We start from the raw sequence: 14,524 nt of genomic DNA on the forward strand, positions 1-14,524 counted from the left end.
CTTGGGTAGGGGTAAGGCGGTCAATGCATGCCGCCTTGTGTTTGCGCAGCACGATAGGACGGGCAGCTACGCCGTAGAAGATCTGGATCCAATTGCAATTGTTACTTAGAGAGGGTGGAGAATAGGAGGGCCAAGACATGGCCTCTTCTTGGACTTATGCTAGACTTCCAATGGCTAGTTGCCGCCACTGAGCTGGAAGCTCATCCCCAAGACATGGCCTCTTCATCTTAGTTCTAAGCTGAGTTGATTCAATTACTTTATTCCTTTTTATGCTGATTTTACATGAAACTAACAACATATTTATTTAGCAAAAGTTTTCATGCACGTCTTACATGTGCATGGTTGCGTTACACGCAGTCATATTGGCATAAAATGTCCATTGAAATGACATAAACTCCTTATTTGATGGAGTTGATAGGAGAATCTCCCATCTTCATGTCCAAATACCTTCCCCTATTTATTTTTAGATTTAACTTCAAGAAAAAAAAAAAGAAGCATAAAAGGCAAAGTGGCCCTAGTGCCCAGACACAATGGATGACATGATCACCCTACCCCTCATGAAAGGTGAAATTCCACATTTGTTGATGTTTCTACACGTGCTCCCATTGGAAAAATATTGGCACAGGAGCCATGCTGCCATCCAGGGAACCTTCTCCCTTTAAACAAAAGTTAGTGCTTAGAAATTATCATTAACAAAAAACCACAAAACGGAGAAAATGATCTTTAAGATAAAATTCCCAAGCAGGATAGTGGGGTTTGATTGTCCAATCTCTACATTTGGACTAGGTAAATATTTCTATAAAATAAATAGGGAGAAAGAACGCCATCCGGCCGTGTATTGTGGCTTGTACATGTGCCCAGACACAGCCAAACATGAAATGACCGCCCCGCCTTCATGAAAAGACAAGAGTGTATGTGTATATGTCATTTCGCATCTGGTTATGTCTGGGCGTAGGTACACGCCACAGCACACGACCAAGTCGCATTCCTTTTCCCCATATAAATATTGTGGTCAAAGAAGACAGTTTATTACTTTTATCATTAGATGAGGAAACAAAAAATTAAATCAATCTTTTATTTTTTTTGGATAGGTTGGCAAAACTAAGTTAGTTTAATAAAAGATCACATCACTTCCAATGATTTTGACCAATTCCTCAAACAAGAAGAGGAAATTGAATATTTTGATGGAATGCCTCTCACATAATTTGCCAAAATTGCACAGGCCCTTTGTGTTATGTTTGTCCAAAATCACAAATAAAGGGATTTTTAAAATGTACTTCTCAATGTACTTTTAAAATGCATCAGATGGTATACCACACTTGAGATGAAGATTTTTATCTTCCCAAGTGCAATGGTCACTGAAACCATTTACTTAATGGTTTTGATTTCAGTAACTGAAACCGTTAATAAACGGATCGATCTGATTTCAACTAAAATCTTGCATCGAACCAAATCGATTATACCGAAATCAAACCGTTTAAGACCTTAGTTGGGAACCCTCACCCAAGCAAAATTTAGTATTTATGGGGCATTTCAAAGTTTCAATAGTGTGACTAGACAGACCCACGGGTGATATAACCAATGTTTGTAATGTATACGTTAGTTCGAAGATGCTGACCGCCAGTATTTGTTTTGAACGGGTCACCCGCGAGGTGATGTTTAATTGCTGACTTAATTTCATAATTTTTTCCAGATTTCAGAAGACGAAAGGGCTCATAAATTCCCCTCGTTGCTCTCCCTCGCAGAACTCATCGTCCTCCATTAGAAGTCAGTTTCATCTTTTCTCCTGACTCTGTATCTAAAATCTTATTCTCTGCAACTTTTGTGCCTCGAAACATATCTCTCTCTTTCTCTTCAACTCTTATACATTAAAAATATGGGCAATCATTTCGCCTGTTTCTCTCACGAGGAAGTTGATGATCAGAAGGAACCTTCGAAACCTTACTCGATTCCAAATCCGGAACCTTCGAAACCTTACTCGAATTCAAGTCCGCCTTTTGCTGCAGCAGGCTCAAGAAAGTGGAACAGAGTCAGATCTTCCAGGAAAGAAAAACGTGAAGATTCTGATCTAACTCGAGATCAACAAGCTCTTGCTGCGGCTCTCCTCTTTCATCAGCATCAGAAGAGCGTTTCTCTTCCATTAAAACGTTCCGCTTCTGTTGGATTTCCTGCTACGGGGTTGAGTTCCAGCTCTAGGCCTAGTTCGGTAACTGATCATCTTGTCCAGGTTTGGATTTTGTTGCAGTAAAACACTTTATCGTCTAAATGTCTTATACTCTATTCTCATCAGATTTAATTGTTATGCTCCCCCTTTATTGAGCAGCTAAAACCCTTTGTAAAATTTAAAAAAAATGGTAAGAGAACGCTACCTGGTGGCATCTGGCTCCTATTCTGTAGTGACGGGAGCTGGAGCGTCCAGCCCATGAAACCACCAAAAAACAGGAGGTGGGGTGGTCATTTCACATGTGGGGCCCAGGTGGGACCCACTTGTGAAATGACTATCCAACCCCTGTTTTTGCAATCGTTTCCATGGGTTGGACGCTCCAGCTCCCACCACTACAGGACATGAGCCAAATCGTACCTGGTGGCATGTGTGTGCGTTGTGTGGTTCCTATGCCCAAGACACAGGACTATGTGAAATGCCCACTACGTCCTTAAAAATTTTCAATCTTTTCATAGGGGCATGACGGTCATTTTGCACAACCCTACGTCTGGGCACAAGGCAACACCATGCACGTGGCCAAGTAGAGAGTACTGTTCCAATTCCCAAGTGACCTTCAATCCTTATTTTTTTCTAAAAATTCTGTATTTTGTGTTGTCCGTGCAACTAAGTATTTGTAGAGTTAAATTGAAGAAATTTAGGAAAGGACTATCCTAGGGTTCATAAACCCCTCTTAGGATTTTAATATGTTCCAAAATACCTTACAAATTCACCTGGGGTGAGGGAAACTCGGTCCTAGAGGAAATGGAATCTTTTAAGACAATTTTTTTTTCGTTAGGGCAACTTTTTTTTCTGGTAAATCTCTAGGATAAATAACCCAAGTAAGATAGTGGGGCTTGATTGTCTAGTCTCCATATATACTTGGACTATGTAAGCAATTAATAAAATAAAAAGATTACAGTCAATTAAGGAAGGTAGTTTATTTACTTTTAAATTAGAAAATGAAAAAAAAAAAACTAGGTCAATTTAGTAATAATTTTATAAGATCACATCACTTTTGATGACTTGACCAGTTCCACAACACATAAAAAAAAAAAAGTTAATTTGGGTGCGATACCTCCTACATTTGCTAAAATTGGCCGTTATATAATATGCTCGCGTAAAATTACACCCAGGTCCACCTATGACATTAGGTTCTTGCTGTGTAACCATGGTTGGTTGCATTGAGCGTAGTTAATTTTCACTATAACATATTGGAAGTAGTTTTTTATCTGGGAGTGTGGCCTAAACTAGTAGTCTCATGTGCCAGTCTCTCTCTTCCTCAAAATAAGAGGGTAAATGTTTCTTTCTTTATATGAGAAGAAGAGAGATATACTCATGGGAGTACTGGTTATAGTGAAAAGTGTAAGAACAAGTAATGGTATTATTTATCGTAATTAAAAATTTCTTTACCACTTAACACAGTTAGATTACATATTAGCCCATTTCTCTTATTTGATCCATGTGACATTGTCTAGAGCGCAAAAAAGTTGGTACAAACTCCATATAACCATGCTTGTTTACATAGAGAATATCTTCTATTATACAAAAAAAGATAACATGTGAAATAAAATAAATAAATGGGAGAGGGTTAGGTACATCACCAGCTTTTGGTAAACTAACAGCATACACCAATTACAGAGCTAGACACAGGAGTGTAGAAGGGATTTTTTCCATACGGGGAGGAAAGAGAGGATGACACCTACTGGGTACTCGTGCCCAACCTTTTTCTTAAATAAATTCATTAATATTTTATAGAAAAACCATCGTGTAACTTGTGGTTGACTAACTTGACCATTTCCATGAAAGAAAAAGGATAAATTGTATAATAGATCTTTGAGTTTGCCAAAGTTGCACCCAAGGGTGACTGTTTAGTTGCATGAAGAAAAATGTATTGTGAATTGGACCAACACTTTATATAAAAATATTTGCCTTTTACTCAAATTCTTTCTATTTTATTTTTGGTTACTATTTTTATTTTATTTTATTGAGGAAGTTGATTGAATTGTTTGGATCGTTAATGATCTCACATAAAGATTTAGGAAAAAGAATGCTATCAAATTGTGTGGCGCCTACAGCTAGACACAGGAATGGCAAAATGACCACCGCTTCTGAAAAATCCCAAGTCCATTGGATGCTCCTATATATGTTTTTATTAGCCCCACATTAATATAAAGCCTACCCAGCCTGGCAGCAATCCCCTCCTTAAAGATTATAGGACAACAGTTGTCTGGCCCATGACATGTTTTGGCATATTGAAGACGATAACCATTCCTCAACTAGAATACGGTCCATGGCATGTTTTGGCACATTAGAGACGTTAACGATTCCTCAACTAGAAATGGGGACTTTGAATAGAGGCAAAAGCATTAAGGTTTGTCATGGTCGACTTTAATGCCAAGTAGACGAATTAGGGTTGTGTCTCGTGGTCATTTAAAAAAAAAAATAAAAAAATTAAAATAAAGCAAAGGAGAAATTTTTGTGTGGATTTTAAAAATAATTAATTGTGAGGAAACGGTTGTCTAGTAAAAAAAATTTCAAAAATTTAAAATAAAGTAAGAAATTTTATCTTATGAAGTCCTCTAGATTTTAGGCAAACGTTAGATTTGATGGTACACTTTCAGTAGAAAATAATATGGAATGCGTATTCAAAGTTTGGTTTAACTACTTGTGATCATCATACTATTTATATTTGATTTTTGCAATCATGTATCATTATTGTTATGTGGCAATTTAAATGTGACTTGAATTTTATAAGCATGTAGATCTAATGGTTTTCTATTCACATGTCAAGTTTCAGTCTAATTGTAATGGTCACGTGAAAAAACAAATTATAAAAAAAAAAAGCTGTTAGGTTGCATGGTGTCTGTGGCGAAATGATCCTTCCACCACTCATTAAATGAAAAATCTCACCCTTATTGGATGCGGTCGCATGTTCTCTGATTGACCTCCAAGCTGGTGCATGGGCCACACAACCTGGCAGTGATCCTCCTCCCTAAAAAAATATAGGACTACAAAAAAAATATGTACATGATAATACATCGAGGATATATTATTACATAGATGATAAAATATTGAATTTGAGACTGAAATTTGACATGTGACTAATTGTATTTGCCATATAACCATTTTTAAGTGATAAGTTAAAATTAGGGTTTTAGGAATTGGTATCCAGATCGATCGTATTAGTAAGTAGATTCGTAACAATATTTTGGTATCAATCGATACCGATACCGATCCAATCTATGTTATCATGATTTAGGGGGTGAAATAGTTAAAAAAGGTACCAAAATCTAGGGGCAAAATCGTCCAATCAGAAGGATGGTTACAATGCATTTGTCACAACTGTGGTGACAATAACATCTTGCCTTGAAATCTACACATGGGTGTGGGTGATATAACCAATGTGCTAGGCCCTGCCAGCATTTGTTTTGACTTTTGGATTTGGGGTCGGCCACCGTCACCGGGGTTATGTAATGTAATGGCAGACTTATTTCATATTTTCACATTGGGTTTCAATATTGGAAGGGTGGTCATTTTCATCCAATCTGTTCCTTTCGCACAACTCAGAGTCCACTCTTGTCTCCTTTCCTTAAAAAACGAATACAAACCAGAAAGTCCAGTTTCTTCGGTGGGTCCGTACACCTTCCGATTTGCTCTAACTCTATTTAAATTGTTCTTCTCTGCAATTCTTGTGCCTCGAAATTTCTCCTCCTCTTCAACTCTCATGTATAAGAAGAAATGGGCAATCACTTCGCCTGTTTCTCCTACAAGGAAGTTAAGAAGGAACATTTGAAAGGTTACTCCAATACTAATCCATCCGCTGCAGCAGGCTCCAGCAATAGATGGAACAAGGTTCGATCTTCCAGCAAAGAAAAGCGTGAAGATTCTCTAACTCAAGAACAAGCTCTCGCTGCGGCTCTCCTCTTTCATCAGCATCAGCAGAATGGTACACTTCCATTCGACCGTTCTGCTTCTCTTAGATGTCCTGTTCCAGGGTCAAAGAAGCAGTCTTTGCCCAGGAGTACGAGTTCCAGACCTCGTTCGGTTACTGATCCTCTTATTCAACCCAATCAGCTTGTTTACCAGGTCTGAGAGTCAACTGTGAACTTTTTGATTTCGTATCTTTTACGGTAATGAGGGGAAGACATTTACTTTGCTGTCTCTTTTGATTTAATTGATATTCTCCTTCTTTATTAAGCAGGTAAAACCTTTTTGTTAATTTTGAAAACTTAACAATTCCATTCGAGAACTTTGGGTCTCTGGTGTGCTTGCTAACCAAAAATCAACATTTGATTTTATCCAAAACTTCCCTAGAAAATGTTCTCCCACAACTCGCGACAGTGGGATCAGTGTTCCTACCATATTTTATCCCTCAGCAGACCTGTGCTGAATGATCCATTTGAGTTTCACAAATTCATTGTTCCTACTTATTCACCGGGATCCTGATACTCATTGGGAGTAAATGGAAGCCGGGAGCTCAACCTATGGGGTCTAATCATGTGATGTACAATGGAGGTGTTACAAGTAGTGAGGTCTATATCTATAGAACTTGGGCATTATCTTGGCTCTGAAGAAAATAGTCATAACTATAATTGCTTGTCTAATCTCTAGTGGTCTTCTATGCTAGACTGATTATACCTTTATTCTATTATGTTCACCCTTGCATTTTACAGAAACCTGGCAACATAATTCTGGATTCTGATTAATGTTCTGTGGTTGATCAATTGGGCCAAGTTTAGAGATTCATGGTCTAACTTGACTACTTAGCTTTTTTGATATTTTGTTACTCATCTACATATACTTGTCTTAAATATTTTTTTAATTATGACCCACCTTATTGTCTCACTCTTGGCGTGCCGTTCTTTGTTTTACTTCTGTTGTCTCTGTTTAATAAAACTGAATGTAGATATTTTCTGAACATTCAAATTTTCTCCGGTATTTCACTATTTGCCATTGTTGAATTTATTTATTTATAACTCACAGGATCTGAAGCTTGATGATCTGGAGACAAAACATTTTGTTCTTGTACATGGAGGTGGATTTGGTGCTTGGTGTTGGTATAAAACCATTGCACTCTTAGAAGAAAGTGGATTCAAAGTTGATGCGGTAGATTTAAGTGGTTCTGGAATTCATTCATCCGATACAAACAGCATTACAAGTCTTTCCCAATATGTAAAGCCACTTACTAGTTTCCTTGAAAAGCTGGGAAATGGAGAGAAGGTTGGTTGAATTTCATTTTGTTTCCACTATCTTGCAACATGCATATCTTTTTGAGCAATGTCAGTTCAAGTTTCTTCACCATAGCAAAAATTGTCATGACTAATTATTTAATTAATTATCTAATAGATTTTATGTAGAGTTATGTGGATCAAATTATTGTTTTAAATATAAATTGAAGTTGTCCTCAAAATTGGACTCATTCTTAATTGAGTAATTATCTATTCTTCTATGTTCTATATTATAAAATCCTCTTCCTGAGGGGAGGTTTCAATCTTGTATATTAATTTCCTTGTTGCATGTCCTGAGTGAGTTACAAAATGGTACTTTTAATAAAAAAAATTATTTGTTTCATTAATTTACGTGAAAACAAATTTGAGATCATAGTTTTTGCAACTTGAATTACCTGTGGTACCATGCCTTCTCTCTCTCAACTGATGATGCTTAAACCTATCAACTCTTAGCCAGGTGTATCATTAATTTCATAGGCCTCTCATGTTCAGGCTTCATTTGTCATCATGGTAACCATCCTGTAGATCATTTTTCTGAGAGTGGGGGGGGGGGGGGGGAAGCTGGCATTGAAGCTAAGTTTTTTGTGAACTGATCTAGTTCATTGAACAAGCTGTTTCTCTACTTTATTTTGACACGGAGTCAGCTAATTGTCAGTATTATAGCTTCTACAGATCTTGCTTGGGCTGCCTGGTGTAAGTTCCATGCATTACCCATGATGTATGCTTTTTTTTTTTGTGTGTGTGTGTGGGGGGGGGTGTTTAAGGGTAGGACTTAGGTTTCATATAAGTCATGTCATAAATGGAATATACATTTTCACCCCTATTTATGTTATTAAAAACTTTGGTTTGAAGTTAATTTCCGATGAAATCTTAAAATTGTGTTATATTTATCAATTTCGTTTATTGACAACCTAATGAGTCAAAATAATATCCTGAAAAAAAAAACACGTGTAAGAAAATATAGGCAGCTGAATGCACTCTGCTGAGAAGGGCCAAATGACATTTGCACAGAATGGCTCTTTCAGCCTCTATCTGGGTGTCAGAGTCTGGAAGCTGGCTTACTATCGACCATTGGCCTTACGGAAAGCACACTGGACCGAAACCATAGGGGTAGACCCACAACACATTCAATGGGCCATCATTAGGTACATGATCCATCCCAGGAGGCCCATGGACCTTGACTAGTCCACCATGGGTCCCATATGAGTTGTTATAAAAAAGTTTAGTTTGTAAAGAATAGTTGTTTGGTCTTTATTTTCTATTTTTATGTTTCTAGCAAGGTCTTATTTAATTCATTGTTGACTTCAAAAAGTCAAAGTTGCCTCTAGTTAGTGGTCTTTAGTTTTGTTTTTTTGATACAAGCAACATCATCTTCTCATTCCTCTCAATATTCAACCTCTAGTCAGTGGTCTTTAGTTGAGTTTGTATATTTGAATAAAATTTTTAAAAGAATCTGTTGCTCTCTTTTGGGTCTGCTGACTATGGGTGGTTGGTTCTTCTACAAATTGGTGCTTTATTGGAGCAGTTTGGCCTCAATTGGAAGCAATTTAGACTGTTAAGTCTTCTCCAGTTAGGTTACTTCTCAGAGGTTGACACCATGAAATTTGTCATGATTCCAGATGTTATTAGTACAAATTCAAAATGGTCTAGCAATTCAGCATGTGGGAAATGTTTTTGTATGGTTAGATCTCGATGAGTAAAAATACTCAAAAAATTTGGCCTAATATACATGAAAAGTTCAGCGTAAAATATTGATAGATTTATATTTGATATATGTTGTCAAAAAAATTTAGTGAAAATTTGTCTAAAAATATGCTGCTATGTATTGTAAAGAACTGATGTATTAAGATGAATAGTATCTTTTGCAAAATAATACATGAAATCCACATTTTAAATGCAAATTAGCAAAATAGTATGTCAGGCACACATGATTATGATATGTTTTACTTTTAGAGGACCAGGAACCTTTTAACTGGTCCTGCCTTAAGGATTGTATGGGCCAAATATCAGATTGGTTGGGTTTTCTTTTGAAACTACTTATTTGTAGATTGTTCTTCGAGTTATAAATTTTCTTTGTTTGTTTGTTTTTTTTTCTGTACAGGATCAGTCACATTTTTTTGCCAAGATAATGTTTTGTATGACCTTTACAATGATGGTTCCCAGTTCTCTACATGAGGGCACGCTTTTCATGAAGGGTGCCCCAGACCATTCTGTAGGTCATATGGCACTGGAATCAAGATTTTGCTTCTGCTAAAATACAATAGATCTTGGAAGTGATTAAAATGTCTCAGCAATCTGTTTTAAATATCTTGGTGAATCAACATAGCATAATTCATTAAAAAAAATGGAATTTACAGAAAGAGAAATATAATGGTTAACATAAGATGTCCCATCAGGTACATGGATATTTTTTGGTGTGCTCTTCTAATGCTAATGCTGAAGCTGAATTTTCTGAATACTAACTGAGCTAATTGACTTCCAATTCTATCTTGAGGGACAGTTCACAATCTGTTGAACATTTATTCATGTATAAACATTTATGCAGGTGATTTTGGTAGGACATGATTTTGGTGGGGCTTGTATATCGCATGCAATGGAGTTGTTTCCATTGAAGGTTGCAAAAGCTGTTTTTATTGCAGCAGCAATGTTAACTAGTGGACAGAGTGCTCTTGATATGGTCTCCCAACAGGTTTGCCCTCCATTTCTTTTAGCTTCTTATATTTTATAATCAGCTGTTTGTTCTCTTTGACTTGTATGTATTTGACAATCTTAAGAGGTGTCTGTCATGTTTATATCATCTTGGTTGATGTTGTTGTATTGGTTTTTCTACTAAAATTTTCATTGGGAAGGTGCACAGCTCAGGTGTGTTGCCTTCATTTTCTGCCTCTTGGTTGGGGCCCAAATTTCAGTGGTAGGTAGGGTCCACCCTCTCCTGCTCATCTGTCAATGTTAGGCCCAAATGAAGCCTTCTATGTGTCAGAATCAGGTGTGGTCAACAGAGGAAAAATGAAGCTGATTCTGGAAAGTTGAAAAAACTATTGAAATTGTGCAATACATGGTGGGCCATCCAATTGAGTTAGGACCTGAAATTTTACACTTGACCAATATAGGGTGCAAGATTTTCAAATTGCCAAGGTGATAGACCTTCTGGTTGCCTTGGCATTGCCCAAGAATTGGACTGGTCAAACTTTGGTCCATTCTTCTCAGTTGCTTCACAGCTTCAGTACTAAGTCTATAGCACAGTATGGAACTCATAAGAGAAAAAAAGACAGGAAGCCTGATCTCAAAATAAATCTGGAAAAAATGAACTAGATGTCAATCTTCATATGTAGTGAACTCTAACTCTGTCTAATAGTTTTACAATATAATTGCTTATAATATAAATGCTGAAGTTTGATCGTTGAAGCTTTTAATCACTAATTTGCTGATATATTTGGCCAAAAGTTTTGTTTCCCTTTGAAGAGTAGAAAAAAGGTTTGTGATAGTGTAGAACCAGGGTTTACCACCAACCCCTGTGGACCTGGTGCAAAACCACTATTTTAGAGTTGTTATTTCTTTCCAAACTGTTCTTTGAGGAGGGAGGAGGAACGTTTCCTTGTGCATATTAACCTCGCTGTAGATCCTCATTCAATTGTGTCATTGTCATTCCTGGAAAAAAGGATTTTAAACTACCAGATTTTCCACAGGACCTACAGCTTTAGCTGTGGATCCCAGGTATGTTCCATCAGGACCCATATGGAAAGCCTCCAACCAGGTCTCAAGGAAACTTTATATATCTCCTGGTGTTTGGATGAGAGCTACCCCAGTGAAGATCATTCCTTGTTCATCTTGATGACGTCTGCAATTGCTTTTTAGTTAGGAATTGTACTTCAACCCTTTGAGTGGAAAATGTGATGCCTTCGAGACCTGTATGGCTTCTATGGTTCCCAAAATTAGGATCCGTAACACTGTTTGACACAAGGGTCAATGCTTTGTACAAAGGTAAATCTCAGGCTTGCTAGTGTGAAGACGCTGCTTTTGAGTCTGAGGGTGGCCACTTCGTGAAAAAATACTGAAGGCTAGTACTGACCCCAATCTACCCTCCGGGAAATCCAATGGCCCTTTTTAGTTTCAACACTGTTCTGCCACCATCTTAGACCTCGGATTTAGCATCAATCTGTTCAGTTTCTTTAAGGATATGGGACATGGAATTCCATTTAAATCTTGCTGCTTGTTTTTCATCACCTTTTAACACTGTTTGAGTGTGGTTGTTTTTCAAAAGGAACCTAATCTTTAGTTAGGTTACCTGATCAATGTTCAAGCAAATGTGTCTCCGAATTTTGGGAGCTCTGACCACCCAAAAAAAAAATGTTCAAGCAAACGCTAGTTCATGTCGGAACATCAGTCTTGAACTCTATTCTTTTGTTTTTCGACTCCTAGGCCTAGAAAAATATTTAAATGGTAGTTCATGTCAGAACATTAGTATTGAACTCTTTTTTTTTTTTTTTTGGGGGTGGGGGGGGACTCCTAGGCAGTAGAAAAATATTTAAGTCTTGCGAGAAAGAGAGGAATTAGAAGCAAGGTACTAAAACTCGGGTCTTGGTACCAACTCGACTCTTAGAAAAACCGAGACGAGTCGAGATCTCGCCGAGTTGGTGCATTTTTTTTTTTTCAACTCGAAGCCTCAACTTTGGGTCAACCCGAGATTTGGACCTGAGATCTCGCCAAGATATGTTGAGTTTTGTCCAATTAGGTAAGGTATTTAAGTGGTAGGTGGGTTAAAATAATGGGTTGAAACCGAGATCCGAGATCTCGCTGAGATATTGCATTTTTGAGACTCGTAGGCAGTCTCGTCTCGGCTTTTCCAAAAACCGAGAAACTCGGCGAGATCTCGCGAGTTCTCGAACTATGATTAGAAGAATAAGTGAACTTATCGGTTGTGTACATATTCATCCTTTTCATGTTGCCAAACAGTGGTGTCTGTATTTGACACCTCCAACTGTAGTTTTCTTTTCATTTGTGGGACAAAGGTCCTTAAAGAAGTAAATAAGCTTGAGACATGATCCACCTTTTCTGCTTGAATTTTTAGGTCCTGCATATAACTTGGCATTCAGGATCCCAATGCTCATTTTAATGCCCAAAAACATCTAATGGAGACTTTATCCTTTTCTCATCCCTCTTTGCTTCCCTTTAATCCTTTTAGATGAGAGGCTGAACCCTGGCCCCTGGTTTGTAATTGTAATTCTACCTGAGCTATATGAGGCATTAAAAGACCTAAATAATCCCGGGTCAAAACTACAATTAATTTGCTTGGAAGTTGAGGTCTCACTGTTAGTTGTCATTTTCAACTTGTAAATTTTGGGTTATTTAGGATCATTTTTTATTTTTTTCATCTAATGGTTTTGTGTTAAAAATATATGTTTTTTCTGTTGCCACTGATACTGGACTACTACAGACAGATTCAAAGGATTTGATGCGATCTGCCCAAATATTTCTGTATGCAAATGGGACTGACTGCCCTCCAACTGCTATTGATCTTGAAAAAACATTATTGAGGGACTTGCTATTTAATCAAAGTCCTGCTAAGGTATGTTTTTGTGTTAATCTGCCTTCACATAATATTGTTTCTTTGTACTATGAATAGTTCACGAGATGTATTTCTGCATAGCCACTTGTACAAAAAAAATGTTGATTACCCAATCAGAGGAGAAATATTGCTTGGTTGAGCTTTAGATGCTTCATGATGAGTTTTCATCATCTTTGTGATGCAGACAAGAGTAAAATTTTTATTGTCAGAGGAGCATGAGGCCTCTGGCATTGCCTCTTAAAAATTTTGTTATGTTGACTTCCTGTTGAGTACTGGTACTCAAAAAATTCTGCCAACCATGGAACATGCCAAAATTTTGCCAATAATCTGGAAAGGATGTTGTAAGACCTTATCTCTGATAAGGTGCTGATGTTTTCTTTAATGGGAAATTTGGATACTTCTTTTCTACTGTAACCACCTCCCAATCATTTTGTTGCACAAGGAATAAACAGTTTTTTTTTTTTTTTTTTTGTTTTTTTGTTGTTGAGGGGGGGGGGGGGTGAGCGGAGCGGGAAAAAAGAAATAAGCTACCTGAAGTCGCAGTTTTGTCAAATGATTATAGTTATGTATTCTTTTTCAGTTGATCTTATGGCATTTTAACTAATTCTGGTTCTGATCCAGGATGTTGCTTTGGCATCAGTTTCCATGAGGCCAATTCCTTTTGCACCTGCTCTGGAGAAGCTCTCCCTTTCTGACATTAACTATGGCTCTGTCAGACGGTTCTATATAGAGACTCCTGAAGATAATGCACTACCACTATCTCTACAACAGAGCATGATAAATTCAAACCCCCCAGAAAAAGTCTTTCGGCTAAAAGGTTCTGATCACTCACCTTTCTTTTCAAAGCCTCAAGCCTTACATAAGTTATTGGTGGAGATCTCGAAGATTCCTTCAACCAAAGTCCCGTAACTCAAGCTGGAAAATGCAGTTGCGTTACTCTGGAGCTTCACCCCCATTGCTAAGATAATTGGCACTATGCATGTATACTCAAGACATGATGGATATGTATATACATGCAACACTGTATATAGAATATTCATATGTAATCACAACGCGAACATGCTGTTGGTTATCTACAGCATTATTTTCTTAGTGTTGAGCATGCAGAAGTGGCCAGTCCTTTATGAGCTATATATGTATTGTGCCCTTTTTTTTGTATTCTACATTTCTACATTCGAAGGTAATTGAGGTAATTTGTCTCTGATATCTTTACATCCTTTTACTTGTTATCTTTTCTTTTTTTCATGTCTTTTTTAAGGTGAAATATACTGGGGAGTGGTTGTGTTTGATTTCTGGTCCTGTGGGAATTGGAACCTATGGTTGTGTAGTCAGGCACTCAGGCTTGATGTTTAAAATTAGCCAATATCTTGCATACAGGTTAGTTAGATGACTGTGACTATGGAATTTTTTTTTTCTTTTTTCTGGCAGTTTTGTTGGAAGCCTGAGAGGTGGGGTGGGGTTGGGTTGGGCTTTTTTCTTTCTCCCAATGACATCAACCGTTATAAATTAATAATATGTAACTGAAAT

At 37.3% G+C, this 14,524-nt stretch overlaps 1 protein-coding gene across 1 annotated transcript; it reads left to right on the plus strand.

The window, feature by feature from the left end:
• Nucleotides 1-5,881: 5,881 nt before the first annotated feature.
• On the plus strand, nt 5,882-14,148 carry LOC122656379 (putative methylesterase 11, chloroplastic). Its single transcript, XM_043850870.1, has 5 exons — nt 5,882-6,289; nt 7,187-7,423; nt 9,977-10,120; nt 12,866-12,997; nt 13,619-14,148. Exons 1-5 carry the CDS (start codon nt 5,942-5,944, stop codon nt 13,904-13,906), a joined length of 1,149 nt encoding a protein of 382 aa, XP_043706805.1. The 5' UTR covers nt 5,882-5,941; the 3' UTR covers nt 13,907-14,148.
• Nucleotides 14,149-14,524: the final 376 nt, after the last annotated feature.

The sequence above is a fragment of the Telopea speciosissima genome, chromosome 3, assembly GCF_018873765.1.
Source record: "Telopea speciosissima isolate NSW1024214 ecotype Mountain lineage chromosome 3, Tspe_v1, whole genome shotgun sequence".
NCBI lineage: Eukaryota > Viridiplantae > Streptophyta > Magnoliopsida > Proteales > Proteaceae > Telopea > Telopea speciosissima.

Bases quoted from the DNA above. Each gene is read 5' to 3' on its own strand.
- LOC122656379 (XM_043850870.1), top strand. From the start codon at position 5,942: ATGGGCAATCACTTCGCCTGTTTCTCCTACAAGGAAGTTAAGAAGGAA. The intron at 10,121-12,865 runs GTTTGCCCTCCA...GGACTACTACAG, and splicing joins TTGATATGGTCTCCCAACAG to ACAGATTCAAAGGATTTGAT. The intron at 12,998-13,618 runs GTATGTTTTTGT...GTTCTGATCCAG, and splicing joins TTAATCAAAGTCCTGCTAAG to GATGTTGCTTTGGCATCAGT.